The sequence below is a fragment of the Sinohyriopsis cumingii genome, chromosome 15 (assembly GCF_028554795.1).
Source record: "Sinohyriopsis cumingii isolate HCF-2022 chromosome 15, ASM2855479v2, whole genome shotgun sequence".
Classification (NCBI taxonomy): Eukaryota; Metazoa; Mollusca; class Bivalvia; order Unionida; family Unionidae; genus Sinohyriopsis; species Sinohyriopsis cumingii.
This window is the reverse complement of record NC_142975.1, coordinates 118,782,341-118,798,281: the sequence shown is the minus strand read 5'-3', so window position 1 is coordinate 118,798,281 and position 15,941 is coordinate 118,782,341. Positions and strand designations below refer to the sequence as shown.

The 15,941-nt window shown below is 35.4% G+C and overlaps 1 protein-coding gene across 1 annotated transcript in view; it reads right to left on the bottom strand.

The window, feature by feature from the left end:
• Positions 1-760: 760 nt before the first annotated feature.
• LOC149782578 (beta-catenin-like protein 1) overlaps positions 761-15,941 on the bottom strand; it is a 52,613-nt gene continuing 37,432 nt past the window's right edge. Inside the window, exons 12-16 of the mRNA XM_089934039.1 lie at positions 15,558-15,655; positions 11,322-11,402; positions 9,742-9,879; positions 8,246-8,318; positions 761-5,468 (exon numbers count right to left, since the gene is read on the bottom strand). Coding sequence (XP_089790165.1) covers positions 5,380-5,468; positions 8,246-8,318; positions 9,742-9,879; positions 11,322-11,402; positions 15,558-15,655 — 479 coding nt within the window. The 3' untranslated portion in view covers positions 761-5,379. The remainder of the gene's footprint in view (positions 5,469-8,245; positions 8,319-9,741; positions 9,880-11,321; positions 11,403-15,557; positions 15,656-15,941) is intronic.

The following is a 15,941-nucleotide window of genomic DNA, read 5'->3' as shown; positions in this document are numbered from 1 at the left end:
TATATATAAAAAATTGAAAACCCTTCATGTCATGATGCTTTTGGTCAAATTCGATAAGATTCGGTTCATATGGGTTTTTGTTTTAGAAGAAAGCAGACAGTGATCTCACTTTGGAAATAATGGGACTCCTCTTCCAATGCAAACAGTTTAGTATCCATTAAAATGTCATTTTTCACTAAACCAGGAAAATTAATACCCACAAAAATAAACAAATTCACAGTATTTGATGGCTGTACAAACCTTAAAACACATCATACCAGGATATTTTCTGTCAAATTTGGTTACATGCAGTTAAAACAGTTTCTGAGAAGTCATTTAAATGTATTTGTTTTTAGTAATGGTGGTAATATTTGATAGAAGATTGGCCTCAGTAGTGCAATTTTGAAAGTTTTTATGCCAGAAAGTTATATATGGTTTTGTGAAGTTGTTTAGAGATATTTCTTTTTTTTAAGTAAGTTCAGCGATATTTGAAGGCAGATAAGTGTCATTTGTACGAACTTGAAACACTTCATGCAAGAATTTTTTCTATGAAATTTCGTCAAATTTTGGCGCGTTTTTTTTATAGATTAGGTCATTTAAATGTTTTCTGTTGTAGTAGTTGATGGAGGCTTAGCATTAAAGTTTTGCTCACCAAGTTTGGCTGAAACTTCAAGAAGTTGAAAACAGCAAATTGTTGACTGATGTAAAAAAAAAACGTGCCATAACATAAGCTCACTTGCCCATATGAACAGGTGTGTTAAAACTGATTCCAAACATAACATATTTGTCATAATTTATTTGCCAACAATCACAGGAAAAGGAAACAAAAACATCAGAATGGTCATGATAGTTGATGTACATAATCTTAATTTTTTTTATAACTACAAGTGATATGATGACGCTTGTTATACAACAGAAATATTTAACTGCTCTTTTGATCTACAATTCTTGCACACATTTACTCCTAATTTAGTCCTAATAGTTTGAAAATAGTGGAGATCGGGTTATTGAGTTTGTCCCACTTCTACAAATCACAAAACCTCCTTTCCTTGATTTATCCCCAAAATATATTCATTAAAGGTACATGTACATGTAATTCATGCTTATACCAGTCCATACAAATTTAAGGAATGTGAACTCCTCCCATTTGTAACACAATAAAAGTCTTGAAAAGGAAATTTCTTGAAACCTGACACGGTTGGATCTAAATATGAAAGAGGATTGGATACTGAAAGTATGGTTACTAAAGGGCTTAATTAAGAAAAGGCTGGTTTACAGAGTATAATGGGTTAGAGGAGGGTGCATTAAAGGTAGGACAATTTATAATAGAAGTGTTGGATTACAAAAACTGCAGTGAAAGAAATAAGAAACAGATTAGGTGGACAGCATTTAAACTAATAACTGAATACAGAGAAGAGTCTACAGTAGTCCCCCTCTTGAACGGCCCCCCTGACCAGCGGCCACCCGCTCCTTACGGCCAGAATCCGTTGGCACCGATGAGTTTGTGTTCAAAAGTACCCCTCGCGAAAGGCCACCCGGCTAACGCGACCAGCGGCCAGCATATTAGTGCAAAATCATAAAATTTACCCCTCACAAGCGGCCGCATTTTATTTGAATATGTATCCAGAACCAGTATTGTATTCATAACGTGTGTTAAGTAATCCGATTTCTGTTTCCCGATGTCAGGTTCTCGTTACTGAAAGAAGTGTTGAGTAAAGTTAATTTACCACTAAGGTTAATATTATATCATGTACGCCTCACGAGAAACCAAATTTATTCCATAAAAACCGAGAAAGACTCAAATTTTAATCCATACAAAAGGGTACGTACATGTAATCCAATTAGCCTTACTGCTGTGTTATCATAAGATGTCCGGTTTAGTCACTCTGATAATTGTTAAGAATACAATTATCGAACAGCAGTAACAGCTGAGAAGTGGCAGTATCGATGTACAATACCCAAGTCAGCAGGAAAATGGTTTAATAGCCTTTATGGCTTCCCTTAGTAAGATGTTGAGCTTGTTCACTTGGTAATCAGTGGCTATTACTACTGACAATAATTGTCAAACTTACGAATCCTAGCGGCTGCGAGGTCAAATCTGCGTGATGTTAATGGTACATATCGAAGCCGTTTTGGCTTCTCTCACCTAGTTTCAAGAAATGTATAAAAAAAGTAGGGTACCAGACTGCGACTAACGAATCACGTGACAAGATCACTTCCTTTAAAAACACACGGCAATTTGTTTAGATGCATACAAAAATTGTTTTATCAGTATTGTAGTTGGCAACATAACTTACTGCAAAAAGATCAACATGTCATCGAGGAAAATAAAAATTCTCACTTTAGAAGAGAACGTGAAAGTAATTCAACTCACGGGGCGTGGGGGGTGTGTCGTCGAGGATCCTTGCAGAAAACGAACGTCGGGAAGACTCAGATAAACAATATCGTGAAAGATAATGAAACAATTCAGCAGAAGTGGAAAGGTGAAATCGATGGAGAAAGGAAGATTGTTTAAGCCAGGAGACGTTTGTATCCTGATTTGAAAGACAAGAAAAAGCAAAAATTTTGTCAGTTGAACTGGGATATGACGACTTTACCGCAAGTAACGGATGGTTGCACAGATTTCAAGTGCGACACAATATCAAGTGTTCTGTCATTAGCGGCGAATCAGCTAATGTTAATAATGAAGTTGTCGAAGATTGGAACAAAAGATTAAACGATATATGCAGAGGATATGACAGCAAGGATATTTTTAATGTGATGAGACTGGTTTGTTTTTTAGACTGTTACCAACAAAGTGACGTGATGTGAACTGTATCATAATTATAAAGACAGTTTTAAAACTGTATCAATGGTTATTCATAGCATTCTTTTGCAAATGATGACAAAGTTTGTTTTACATTTATTTCACATCATGCATGCGATTTTTTAATTAAAATATTAAATATTTAAAATTAAATGTACTTGTGACTTTTTACATATGTATTTACTATTCGCATTTGTCATCCCCCTCTAGAAAGGCCACCCGCATTATAAGGCCACTTCCCTGCTGCATTAGGGGTGGCCTTATAAGAGGGGGACTACTGTAGTTTAAAATTCCTCATGATCCACGAGAAACACCCATTTCCATTCAACACCTGTAAGATTGCATTTTGTGAAGAATCCAAGTATGGCTGTCTTTCAAGCTCAGCTACATGAAATGTCAAGAAAATTAAATAGTATTAATTGAGCTCTTCAACAGAATATGTTCATTAAGATGCACAAATGTAATCATCAAATTTAAAAAAGTTAATTTAAAAGACAGGAGGAAAAAACATCACAATATACCATAAAACTATTTATCTTTCTTAGAATAAAAAAAAACTCATTAAACACAATTTAAAGAGAACAATATTTTCATCCCATTATGTATGTCAGATCAAAAAAGGGATAAAGAAATGAAATTTACAATTCAATCTGAGGGAAACCAGAGACAACAGGAAGTGGTGTATTAAAAAACAATCCCAATGGATACAAAATGAACAAGTGGAAACAAGATACAAAAGGAATAGAATGAACAAATTCTATTGTTGCAGTGAATACTGCCTCTTTACATTAAATATATTTTCTGATATGCAAAATTATTTCAATACATGAAAAATAGGCAGAGCATAGAAAATAACAATTAAGATATGTAAAATGATAAAAATAAACCTGATGTAATCTTGGCAAACTTGCATGATTAGTCAAGACAATGAGAGTTCACTTCAGTTTTAATTTAGTTTGGTATTTAATTTGAATTATGACATGATTTCGGTTACATCTCTTTTAACTGAGAGCAGAATAAAGTATTCAACTGGAAGCTTGATGTACATTCCATCAGGGAAAAACAGGAGTACTGATTGGTCAATTTTTCCAAATGATACTGGAGGTAAAATCATAATACATGTACCAGTGACAACTATTTCTCCTCATTGCATGTTAAGTCCTGCAAACCCTAACAAAACCTAAGCAATGCAGTTAGTATTTTCCAACTAAGTATATAAAGTACATTGTTGAGGAGTGTGATACGAAACTGACTGGGTGAAAGCAAACCTGATCAACGAAGTTTATTAAGTACACTTTTCAGACCATAACCTGTACAGTTTCAGAAACTAATTCCAAACCCGATGGAGATAAATGGCTTCTTGCTAGATCTCTCAACCCAATGTAATCTTTGGGGATTTTTTAAAAACATTTATGGGGCAATGGCAATCATCTCTTCTGCCATGAGATACACTCAAATCAACACATAATGTCCAAAATCAAAACTGCTGCCTTCTCCAATTTCCCTGCCCCATCCTCCACTGAATCTGAATATTCCATTTTATACTTCTGTGCAAACTGTTTAAAATTTCTTAAAGCCCTGTTCTTTTTGCTTTCAACATATTTTTATTTGTTGGACACTCTTTTTAAAAAATGTGATGTCTACATGATCATGTATGTGATGATTATGATACCTAAATGACAGTGCATGTGATGATTATGATACCTAAATGACAGTGCATGTGATGATTACGATACCTAACTGACAGTGCATGTGATGATTATGATACCTAATTGACAGTGCATGTGATGATTATGATACCTAAATGACAGTGCATGTGATGATTATGATACCTAAATGACAGTGCATGTGATGATTATGATACCTAAATGACAGTACATGTGATGCTTATGATCAGTGTGTGATAATGCCTGTGTTATGAAAACAATATGATAGTGTATGTGGTGGTTATGATGAAGACTATATCATAGTGCATGTGATGACCCTTACTGTATATCGACACTTTTAGAACATGGATATAATTCCAAGCTGTCCAAACAATATAAACATGTTCCATCTTGTCACTATAGTAAAGAAAGCCTACTTAACTGTCTTCAGAACTTATTCCTTATTGTAAAACAGTTTAAACAGGTAAATGATGGCTGCCCACAATTCTCACATATCTTAACATTTTCAAAATATCTGTAAGATTCTGTGTGCTGTATTATTCTTTAAAATGAAGTCTTTTAAATTTTGCACAAAGTCAAAGTAGCTTTTTCAGCTTATCTAGACCTCTTTGTTGGTGTCAGAACTTGTAAAAAATCACAATTAACTATTTATGTATTTCTGCATGTCAGAACTTGTCCTCAGGTCAATGATGTTACCTTTTTTAGTCCATGTTTTTTTAATTTATTTCAAATCTTCCCGACGTTTGAAGCTTCACCTAGAATAACCAGGTCTTATCCAAATTTTTTCCACTTCAAATCTTCCTGACCTTTGTTTTTCATCTAGAACAACCTGGTCTTATTCAAGATTTTTTGATTTAAAATCTTCCAGACCTTTGTAGTTTCATCTAGAATAACAAGGTCCTATCCACAGATCAATATTAACTCTCATCAAAACTTGTCCACTAGCTGAAGAATTCGGTTTTGCTCAGCTTCTCTGGCCTCCTTGTCCTTTGCATCACCAATATTCCCAGCATATTCTGCAAAACAAAAGGCACTATACTGTATGTAAAATATCAAACAAGGTATGATGGTATATGGATTAAATCCAACTGCAAATTGCATAGACCCAGATCTACAATCATATCTTCTTACAGAAGGTTGGGGTCAGTACAATTTAATCAGTATAACAAACAACAAAGATCTTGATCTGCTGGTACATTATGCAAGGGCAGATTAGGGTCCATGCTGTTTGTGCTTTGACATGACTTATACCTAAGTATAAACTGTACAAGAGTCCCCTGAAGGGACTAATGCTCTGCTGGGTGAAAGATTTTTTGAGGAATTTAAGGAAAGACCATTTCTTCTTTTCAACTGTAGAGTGGAGTGCTGAAACCACCTCTCACATTCTTTAGAGATAATAAGATTTTCATATTAGCTTCTGTGGTATGTATATGTATGGATGCAGGACAAAGTAGACATCATTAGAAGCCATTTGGTGAAAAGCCCATCAAAATGATCATTTATTAAAGGAGAGTAGTGACAAGATTTCAAAGACATCAGATCAGCACTGTTTTCAATTAAGACCAACTGGATATTATAAGAAGTCTTCTCGTGAAAATCCCACATCATTATGTTTTTCTGTTCAAGTAAGTTTTTAACAACGGCTGCTATGGTGGTGATATTAGATGTCAGATCAACACCATTTTTGTTTAGGACCAGGTTAACATCTTAAGAAGTCTTAGTAAAACCTCATATTTATATGCCCATCAATACACAGAAATAGCAATAAAAAAGATTTTCAAGATGGCTATTGTGGTGGCCATAGTGGACTCCTGGACTCGGATCACAATTATTAGTTCTGATTAAGTACCCATGAATGTAATCTCAGTTTACTTTTAAAGCAGCTTTTCTTCTCTCTTTTTCATGACAATACAAGAGTTAAGCATTCTTGGTGTTGTTTTACAGGTAATTCTTAATTCTTTAGAATTTGAGTATTATGGTGTGATTGTCTGTATTTTGGCGACAGCGCACAGTGAATAACGAGGCAATGATGATCGGGTAATGAAATATGTGACCCAATGTATGGTACTTTGTTTATAGTCCAGCTTCTCAAAAAAGTGACAGATAACCTATAACAAGAACATCACCAAAAGTTCATATTTGAAGGTACATTAGAATAAGATATTTATTATCAATTGGATGCAGTGGAAAGTTCAAATGTAGGAAATATAGAGTAAATTAATTGTGATCTGAACAGTACCATATTCTTTTAGGACTATCTAGATAACAAAACAAGTTTTTCTGTGAAAACATGTTGATATGATCATCCATTTACGAGGTTTGGTTTTCTGGGTTTAATGTCATTTTTCAGGACTTGATAGGCTAAACATGGTGGACAACATATTACATGGAAGAAGAACCATGAAAATCCTGTGAAGAACCACCGACCTATGGAAAGTTTTCTTAAATAACCATACTGACTGAACCAGAGACTCAAATCAGCATGGACTGAGGTGAGAAGGCTGTGATCAATAAAGGTAAGCCCTTAGATCACTCTGCCACCCAGGGCTCCTCACTCAAAGTAGTAGTGGTAAGATTTCAAGATGGCTGCTACAGTGGCCATATTGGATCTTAAGCAGTACCATTTTCATTTAGAAAGAATTAGACCATGGGATATTTAAAGTTTCAAGGCAATCCACCAAGTGTAGCAATAACAAACTTGTGCTAAGTGATGGACAATGGACATTATACCATCCAAAAGCTCTTCTGGTCTATGACCAGTATAGCTAAATAACTATGTTCTAAATGGTGGGATCTTTTTGTTAAACTGGATGCATCTAAATGTGGAAGGTACAGTGTCTCAAAATTGCTTGAGTTTCAGACTCATAAACCAAGAGTGACAGGTGCAATGCCAACTCCAGCCAGATCAGGTCAGATGTACCAGTGTGTCCCTGGGAAAAAAGGCACTTAGCTTCCATTTCCTTGACACAATATAAGGTGTTAGAAGTACATTTAAGACAACTAAATCAAAGAAACAAACAAAATCTGGAAATAATAGAATAGACCAATAAGACACGTATCATCATTAAAGTTATCAGCGCAACAGAGCTGCATACATGTATGTATGCGAATTTAAGTGTTTACACTGAAACCCATGGAAATACAACAATTCATAAACTGTGTTTCGTTTTAATGTGTGTGTGTGTGTGTGTGTGTTTTGTGTGTGCTATTTGGATTTTTAACATAACTTTAACAATTTTAAAGTCATATTTATATGATGTCTGCAGTGTGGCAGTTAATATATAGTGATGTCTATCACTGAGGCATCATTCTGCAGACGTGGAATCATGTCCCACCCAGTCACATTATCCTGACACCAGGCCGAACAATCCTAACACTAACCTGTTAATGCTGAGTGCCAAGCGAGGCAGCTGCTAGTACCATTTTTTAAAAGTCTTTGGTATGTCTTAGCTGGGGATCAAACCTGCAACCTTCTGCATCCAAAGTGGATGTCTAACCACTTAAGCCAACGAAGAAGTCATCTGGTTTGAACGGCAGATATATTTATAATTATATTTACATAGGCAACACAGGAGTTCACTGCATATCAGAGTTGAAGCATTATATCAAATCTGAAATTGAATGAAGCCACTACTAGTAATATACCACAGGGCTTCCTTAATTCAACATATGGTAATATATCATGCAGTAGCCCACAGGGCTTCCTAAATTTATCATATGGCAGAATCTTGTTTCTGAACTGACTTATTTGTCTCTTAGCATTTCAAGATAGCAGGATATGGATAATACTGACCTCGCATGATGCTTCTGATGGACTTCACGGAGCCTCCTCTCATGTTTAGAATCTGCATTACACGCTGCTTTATCTGCAATTATACCAGTAAAGCTAACGTAGGTGGAACATAATATCAAAGCATTTTCTGTACCTATAATATTAAAACAATCATCCATAAGGATTTTGTCCAGATAAAAGTAAAACTTAAATTTCTGTTTGTTTCAAGAGAGAAATGCAAGAAAAATAATCCATCATATGTTGTGGCATGTTATGTGGAAATCCTACTCTTGAGATCAGAATTTGTGATCAGGCACTTCTACAAGTCCTATTTCTGTCAACAAATTCTGACCCTAAAGTGGGCTTCCCTATAATATGTGATGTAATCGATCAAGTAACTAGTGAATAAACCACAAAAAACATGTTCACTCTAGGAAAGTCTCACATTCATTACATCCTTTTTCAGGGTTTAATTCTATGACTTTTCCAACACTTTTCCATGACCATTTTCCCTATTTCAAGAGTAACTACTATGTAAATTTATGTTCTCTAATACTAACCTAACATAAATGAACACAAAGACATATTTTACAGCTGGCTTTTTGCATACTTCATTCTATGAGATAGGCCATTCTCTTTTAAGTGCCATGAGGACAATGATTTTGAATGGCTGTAACATCCCTGGATGTAGTCTGACTAATAAGCTTTAGGATAATTAATCTAACAAATCCAATGTAAAAGTTAGATAGGTTGATAAAACTTTTGCATCAGCAAATGAAAATGTGACCAGATAATGCAAAATAACCAAATTTTCCATGACTTTTCCAAAACCCTGAAAGACTTATGATTTTTTAAAAAACTAGTCAAGGCCCTAGAAATGCTTTTCTGTAATTTACGAACTTTTCCAGGATTTCCATGACTGCAGGAATCCTATCTATGGATATTTATGGCAAGTTCTATCACGGAAATACTCATGTAAAAGACCGTTTCATGTTTATCACAAAATCAACACAGAAAAGGTTATATAACAAAATGGCAACTAGAGTAAACTGCCTTGTTCAGGACACACCATGGTGGCCAAATGACCCGGTCCAATCTACTCATCTGGTCATACAATCCAGACAATGACCCACCACAGATCTTCAGAAAGAAAAGAGCTTCAGGCACTGAGAGCTTGATCTAAATACATGTGGTTTAAGGTAAAGCCTGAGAGTTTAATCCAATCAGCATTAGTTAAAGGTAAGTCCTGACAGTTTAATCCAGTCAGCATTAGTTAAAGGTAAGTCCTGACAGTTTAATCCAATCAGCATTAGTTAAAGGTAAGTCCTGACAGTTTAATCCAATCAGCATTAGTTAAAGGTAAGTCCTGAGAGTTTGATCCAATCAGCATACAGTTAAAGGTGAGTCCTTAGAGTTTGATCCAATCAGCATACAAGTAAAGGTGAGAAATAATAAAATTGATGAGAATAATATGAATAATAACAATGATAATAATAATAATGATAATATAGACTCACAGAGCTTGGTCCTGTGGCACAAATCTCCAGCATGACGTAATCCAGTAACTGAAGTGTGAAAAGCCCTGCATCCAGACGCTGGATATAAAACTCATCTTCCGTGTCTTCGTCCAAATCCTCTCCACGCTGCTTCAATCTCTGCATTAGTCAAACAAGATTTTAAGTTCTTTCCCGTATCTCTTGCCAATATACTGGAGTTACATCTTAATGAATGCCTTTCATTGAATGTACAAACAAATGAAGAGTAAAACTAAGAACACACTGCTGGCATCAAATACACCTATAACAAAAGAAATTTGTACCGAAAAAAAAGAAGAAAAAAACCTCCAACTATAATTGTAGTCTAGTCTGTGTCAAACTGTAATTCAGGGGAACAGTTAGAAGAAGTCATTTTGAACATGTGATCTTCACATACTGGTAAAAATCTATTGCTTAATGCAATAGGGGACCTGCTTAGGTTTAAGTTTGCCTTCATCGACAGGTTATTGTTATATATAGATGTTTCCTCCACCAGGTTTAAATATATTTGAGACATATACATTTACCTCCTCTGAAATTCCAAGTGTGTGTGTGTGATTTAGATTTTTAATGCAGCTATAACAATTTTTCAGTCATACAAATATGATGTCTGCAGTGTGACAGTTTATAGTCATGTCTAGCACTGCGGAATCATGCTGCAAACATGAAGCATGATGTCCCACCCAATCACATTATCCTGACACCAGGCTGACCAGTCCTAACACTAACCTCTTAATGCTAAGTGCCACGTGAGGCAGCTGCTAGTACCATTTTTATAAGTCTTTGGTATGACTCAGCACGGGTTCGAACCCACAACATTCCACTAACCACTTATGCCATCGGAGTGTTCTCTGATATTCTAAAACAAGAATTATATGGTTGATAAAATTTTACAGGCACTACTCATGTCTACAAACTTATACTTACTTACCAAAGTTTCCAAAAATACACATTCCATATAGAATGCATTGTCACATGACAGGAGACATACAAATGAGCTATACATAATTTTGTTATTATAATTTCATATCAGACTACAAGCAACTTGGATCTAGGCCCATAAATGAACAATATTCCAGCAGATTTAAGATTGTTTCTGTGCACTTGAAATATGCTGCAGAACTCCATAGGTTGGCAACAATTTATATATACAAATATGCACCAATAACTGCTTATTGGTCATCTCAGTGGACTACTATTCATGCTTTTGCATGCCCCAAGTCAATCAGTGCTTATTGGTCATCCCAGTGGACTGCTAACAAAGCATTCAGCCTCATGTGAACCAAAGCATAATTGTACATGTATATATTGCTGATGTCCCTGGAAACATATATTTGCACACACACACATACACACACACACACACACACACACACACAAACTGATATATAATTTTACCAATTTTTTGTACCAATTCAGAATTTCTGGGAATATTTTCAATATACATGTAAAATCAACAATAGAGTTGAAATCTGTATCCAAATTTCTGCAAGTAAATCTTGAATTCAAAAGCTGCTACACTATAAAGTAGATTTGTCTTTTTGGAGATGTAATGTACTTACATTTTTTGCTCTCTCTATTTGTTCATCAACACTTCTTACTTTGTCCAGGTATTTGAAATGTAACTCCAACAATCTCTCCACCTGTTTATAAACAAAATCACAGGTTGCAATTGCATATACACACTATTCCTACAGTTATTAGTAATACCTCACACAAGCTGGAACTACATAAACACAAAGTTCATACAGTTACACCTTACACAGGTTGCAACTGCAAATACACACTATTCATACAGTTATTAGTAATACCTTACACAGGCTGCAATTGCATATACACACTGTTCATGCAGTTATTAGTAATACCTTACACAGGCTGCAACTGCATGTACACACCATTCATACAGTTATTAGTAATACCTTACACTGGTTGGAACTGCATAAACACAAAGTTCATACAGTTATACCTTACACAGGGTGCAATCACATATATACACTATTCATACAGTTATTAGTAATACCTTACACAGGCTACAATTGCATATACACACTATTCATACAGCTATTAATAATACCTTACACAGGCTGCAACTGCATATACACAATATTCATACGGCGAAAAGTAATATTTTATACAAACATTAAATACAATATTCTTATACTGGGATGATCTTGGCACATAATACAGATTTTTGTTAGTATTAATTTTTATAAGTCTTTGGTATGACTCGGCGGGGATAGAACCCACGGCTTTCTGCATCAGAGGCAGATGCTCTAACCACTAGACCACCAGAGTGGTAACACTAGATGTAAATTCCCCATCACAGTGACCTTAAAATAAAGCTTTAATGGATTGACAAGCGTATTACTCAATGCAAATGCCATGCCACAGTGACCTTAAATACAAACTTTCACTCCATATATGGACAAATTGTTAAGGGTAATGCTACATGTAAATTCTCCATCACAAGGACCAAAATACAAAGTTTAAGTGGTAAATATGTCTAGACACAAGGACCATAATAATAATACTAATAATAATAATGAGGACTTTGTATAGCACCTAATCTTTAGAAGATTTGCTTATGAACAGTGAGTCTGGTCGAAAGCCAAAGCCTCTCAGCTTTACAGCGGTCTCTTTTAGCAGTGCGAAGCTGGTCCCTAACACTGCTATACCATGGAGAACACCTCTGAATTGATACTCTGCACTTGGTAGCTGGGGCAGATTTGTTGAGTAATGAACGCAGGCAGTTATCGAGTTGTTCTGTTGTAGGAGGTAAGCAAGTTGTTAGGTTTGTGTGGATGTCATGCATTAGTTTGGTTCTATTTATCATACTGTGGTTTCTCTTAGTAGCAGATAAAGGTGGACGGTTAGGGACTGATACGGCAAGATAGCATATAATGCAGAGGTGATCTGATGCAAGGTCATGGGATACCATGGAGGACCGTAGAAGTTATCATCAGGTCTATGAAGAATTCAGTCTAAAATGTGACCATGTTTATGGGTGGGTTGGTTAACTGACTGTTTGAGGTTGAAAACATTAATGGAATCTATGAGTTTTTATGTGTTTGGGTTTCCGGGACAGTCAAAGTGAAAGTTGAAATCTCCAAGAATAATCAGGTGGCCACCTGTCAAATTTCTATACTCCAGGAGATTCAGAAACCGCTCCAAAAAGAGAGATTCAGCCAGCTTGTTTTTTCTACTAGGAGGAGGGCGGTATAGGCAGAAAAAATGGACTGACCATTGCTCCAGTGTGAGTGTGGTTTGGACTAGTTCAAACAATGTGTGGTCGAAATTGAATGTTGTGGTGTGGTTATGGCATTTGATGATGGAGTTCTCTGTGATGACAGCAATTCCACCTCCACGAGAGTTACGGGGGAACGACTTGATGGAGTAACCAGTGGGTGTAAGATCCACACACTTGGGCTCATCGCCTGATGTTTTTAGCCATGTTTCTGTTAGGAAAAAGACGTCAATATTCTGGTCACTGATAAAATTAACTATTTCTGTGTGCTTTTCCAGTGGTCCTACTGACTGGGCATTGAATAATGCAATACGCAGAGGCATCTCTTGGATAGTTGACACAAAGGTTGACGAATTAATTGGGATTTGAATTAAGTTATCTAAATTAACGGTGAAATTTTTTTTAAATTGTTGAGCTGAAATAAGGGAGATAACTGGAAATCTTCTTCCTGTTCTACGCCAGCCAGCTTTGAAACATCGTTTCTTTTTTCGCTTCTGTTTACATTTAGGTAATGAAGAATGTAGTCCCAGTTCGTTTAGTCTAGAGCACAATGTAGTGTGGAGAGCCAAGGAGTGATCATTTAAAGCAATTAATGAGGGTCCATCATAGCATAAATGGGTTGACTGGTGAGTATCCCGTGATCGCAGTTTGTTCAAAAACAGTGGAGCAAGACAGCTGAGAAAAAGTCTAATTGTTCTCATTTCCAAAACAAGGAGATGAAGAAACACATACGAATTTAACAGCCAATACACAATGAACACAATAATATAGATGAAGACAGGCAACAAGCACAAATATCATGAAAACGGCACTAAAAAACGGAACAGCTGTTTCAAGCCAGTTAAGCGAGAGTGGCCATCTTGTTTTCCATGACAATAACTCAAAGTCTGTGTGATATATGTCAAGACACAAGGGACATAATACAAAGTTTAAGTGGTATATATTTAAGAAAAGACCAATAAAACTAATACATGTAAATTCCCCAACACAATGACCACAACTCAAGTTTATGTGGTATATAAGTCTGGACACAAGGACCATAATCCAAAGTTTAAGTGGCTGTATGGAGAAAATGATAAGAGTAAGACTACATACAAATTTCCCATCACAATGAGTATAACTCAAAGTTTAAATGAATGTATGGACAGATTAACAACAGTAACACTACATGTAAATACCACACCACAGTTACTGTACCACAAAGTTTAACTCGATGTAGAGACATTCTGAAAAGTGTAACACTACATGTAAATACCCACATTATGACATGTAAGTAAATGCCCATATGACATTCAGGGTAGTGCATAAAAACAAATTTCAGAGATGATGCAAAGATAGATTTAAATCATATACAGCCATAATTCAGAAATCCTGTATGTCTACAGACCTGCCAACCCGAGCAAGACTGTCTCAGAAAGGCAGTCAATTTTGCCCCGAAAGTTTGACCAGTTTCAGTAATGTCTAACAAAATATAATGTACTGCTATTGTAAAGCTGAAAAACATGTAATCAAACATGTAATTCTCACAATGACATCATTCTTAGAAATTTATTTTGATTGCACATGACAAAAGCAATCTACCACAACAAGACATACCCAACTTGATACCTGGTAATTTGTGCCCTGTCCTGATTTTATTCTTAAGAATCTGAATTTTCTTTGTTTATACTTCTGTAAGGTGGCGCTCTACAGTTTTGTATTTTGCACAGAATTTGAAATTTAAAGAAAAAGAATTTCCCTTGGTTTTCTCACTGGTTATATTGGTTATTTTAAAAAAGACCTTGTATATCTTCGGTATTGTTCAAAGGACCTTTAATTCCCTTTATTTTTGTGTATGATTGATGGGTGTAACATAGGTTATAGAGTATACAGCTTAGCCTTCAGCTGTGCACCTTTCAAATATTCTGCTTGGTCACATTCACTTCCTGAACTTCAGAGGTAAATTGTAAAATAAAGAACAGATAACTTTTTTTTACCTTTTATGTACGTAGTAATTCATCCATTGCACTTTCAGAAGCTGGTATTGTCTGGTTGGGTAAAATTCATTTTCCCTATTTTAATAGGTGCTGAAGATAGTGTACTTTAGACTAATTCAGGCTGATTTGTTTTGCATAAGGGAGCAGTCATTTTAGTTAGCAGTGTGAGAAGATCATGTACAATTTCTTTAAGTACAATATCCAAAGAAATGTCAGCCACATTACATCAAAGTAGCATATGGGTATGCCAACATTCTCTCCACTGTGCATGTTTCAAATGCAAACAACTTCACCTTACATACATCACCCTCTCAAAAGTGCATAATAACTGGTAAGCATCCCCTAAAGACTACTGACACTTTTTAAGAGGCTTATTTTACCTTTTGTCTTCGATATATACTGCTTGTTGAACATTATTTTAAAAAAATTTACTGCAACAATCTTATTTCCATAGTTTCTGCTTTTATTCTGTAAGTCTGTACTTTTAAGGTGAAAAAAATCATATGGGTTGGCAGGTCTGCCTCTATTGTGTAGGCAACAAAATGAGAGAGAGAGAGAGAGAGAGAAAGAAATTCTACCTTTTCATGATCATTCTCTGTAAATTTGTTTAGAAGCCTTTGTCTCTGTGTACCCTGACAATTCCTCAAAAGTGATGCAATTATGGACACTATGTGCTCTGTAAAAAACACCAAAGCACAAAGTAAACCAAAACATTCTAAATTTGTGGCCCCAGCCTATATATAGTGAGTTGGCGGGTACCTACCTTTTAGTTACCTTTTTCAGCATTATTCATTATAAACATGTTAAATATACCATTAAAAATAAGAAAAAAAAAAAAATATATATATATATATATATATATATATATATATATATATATATATATATATAGAGTAATCCACATGTCCATCTGTCAGTCATTAGTGTGTGTGATTTGGATTATTAATGCAGCTTTGACAATT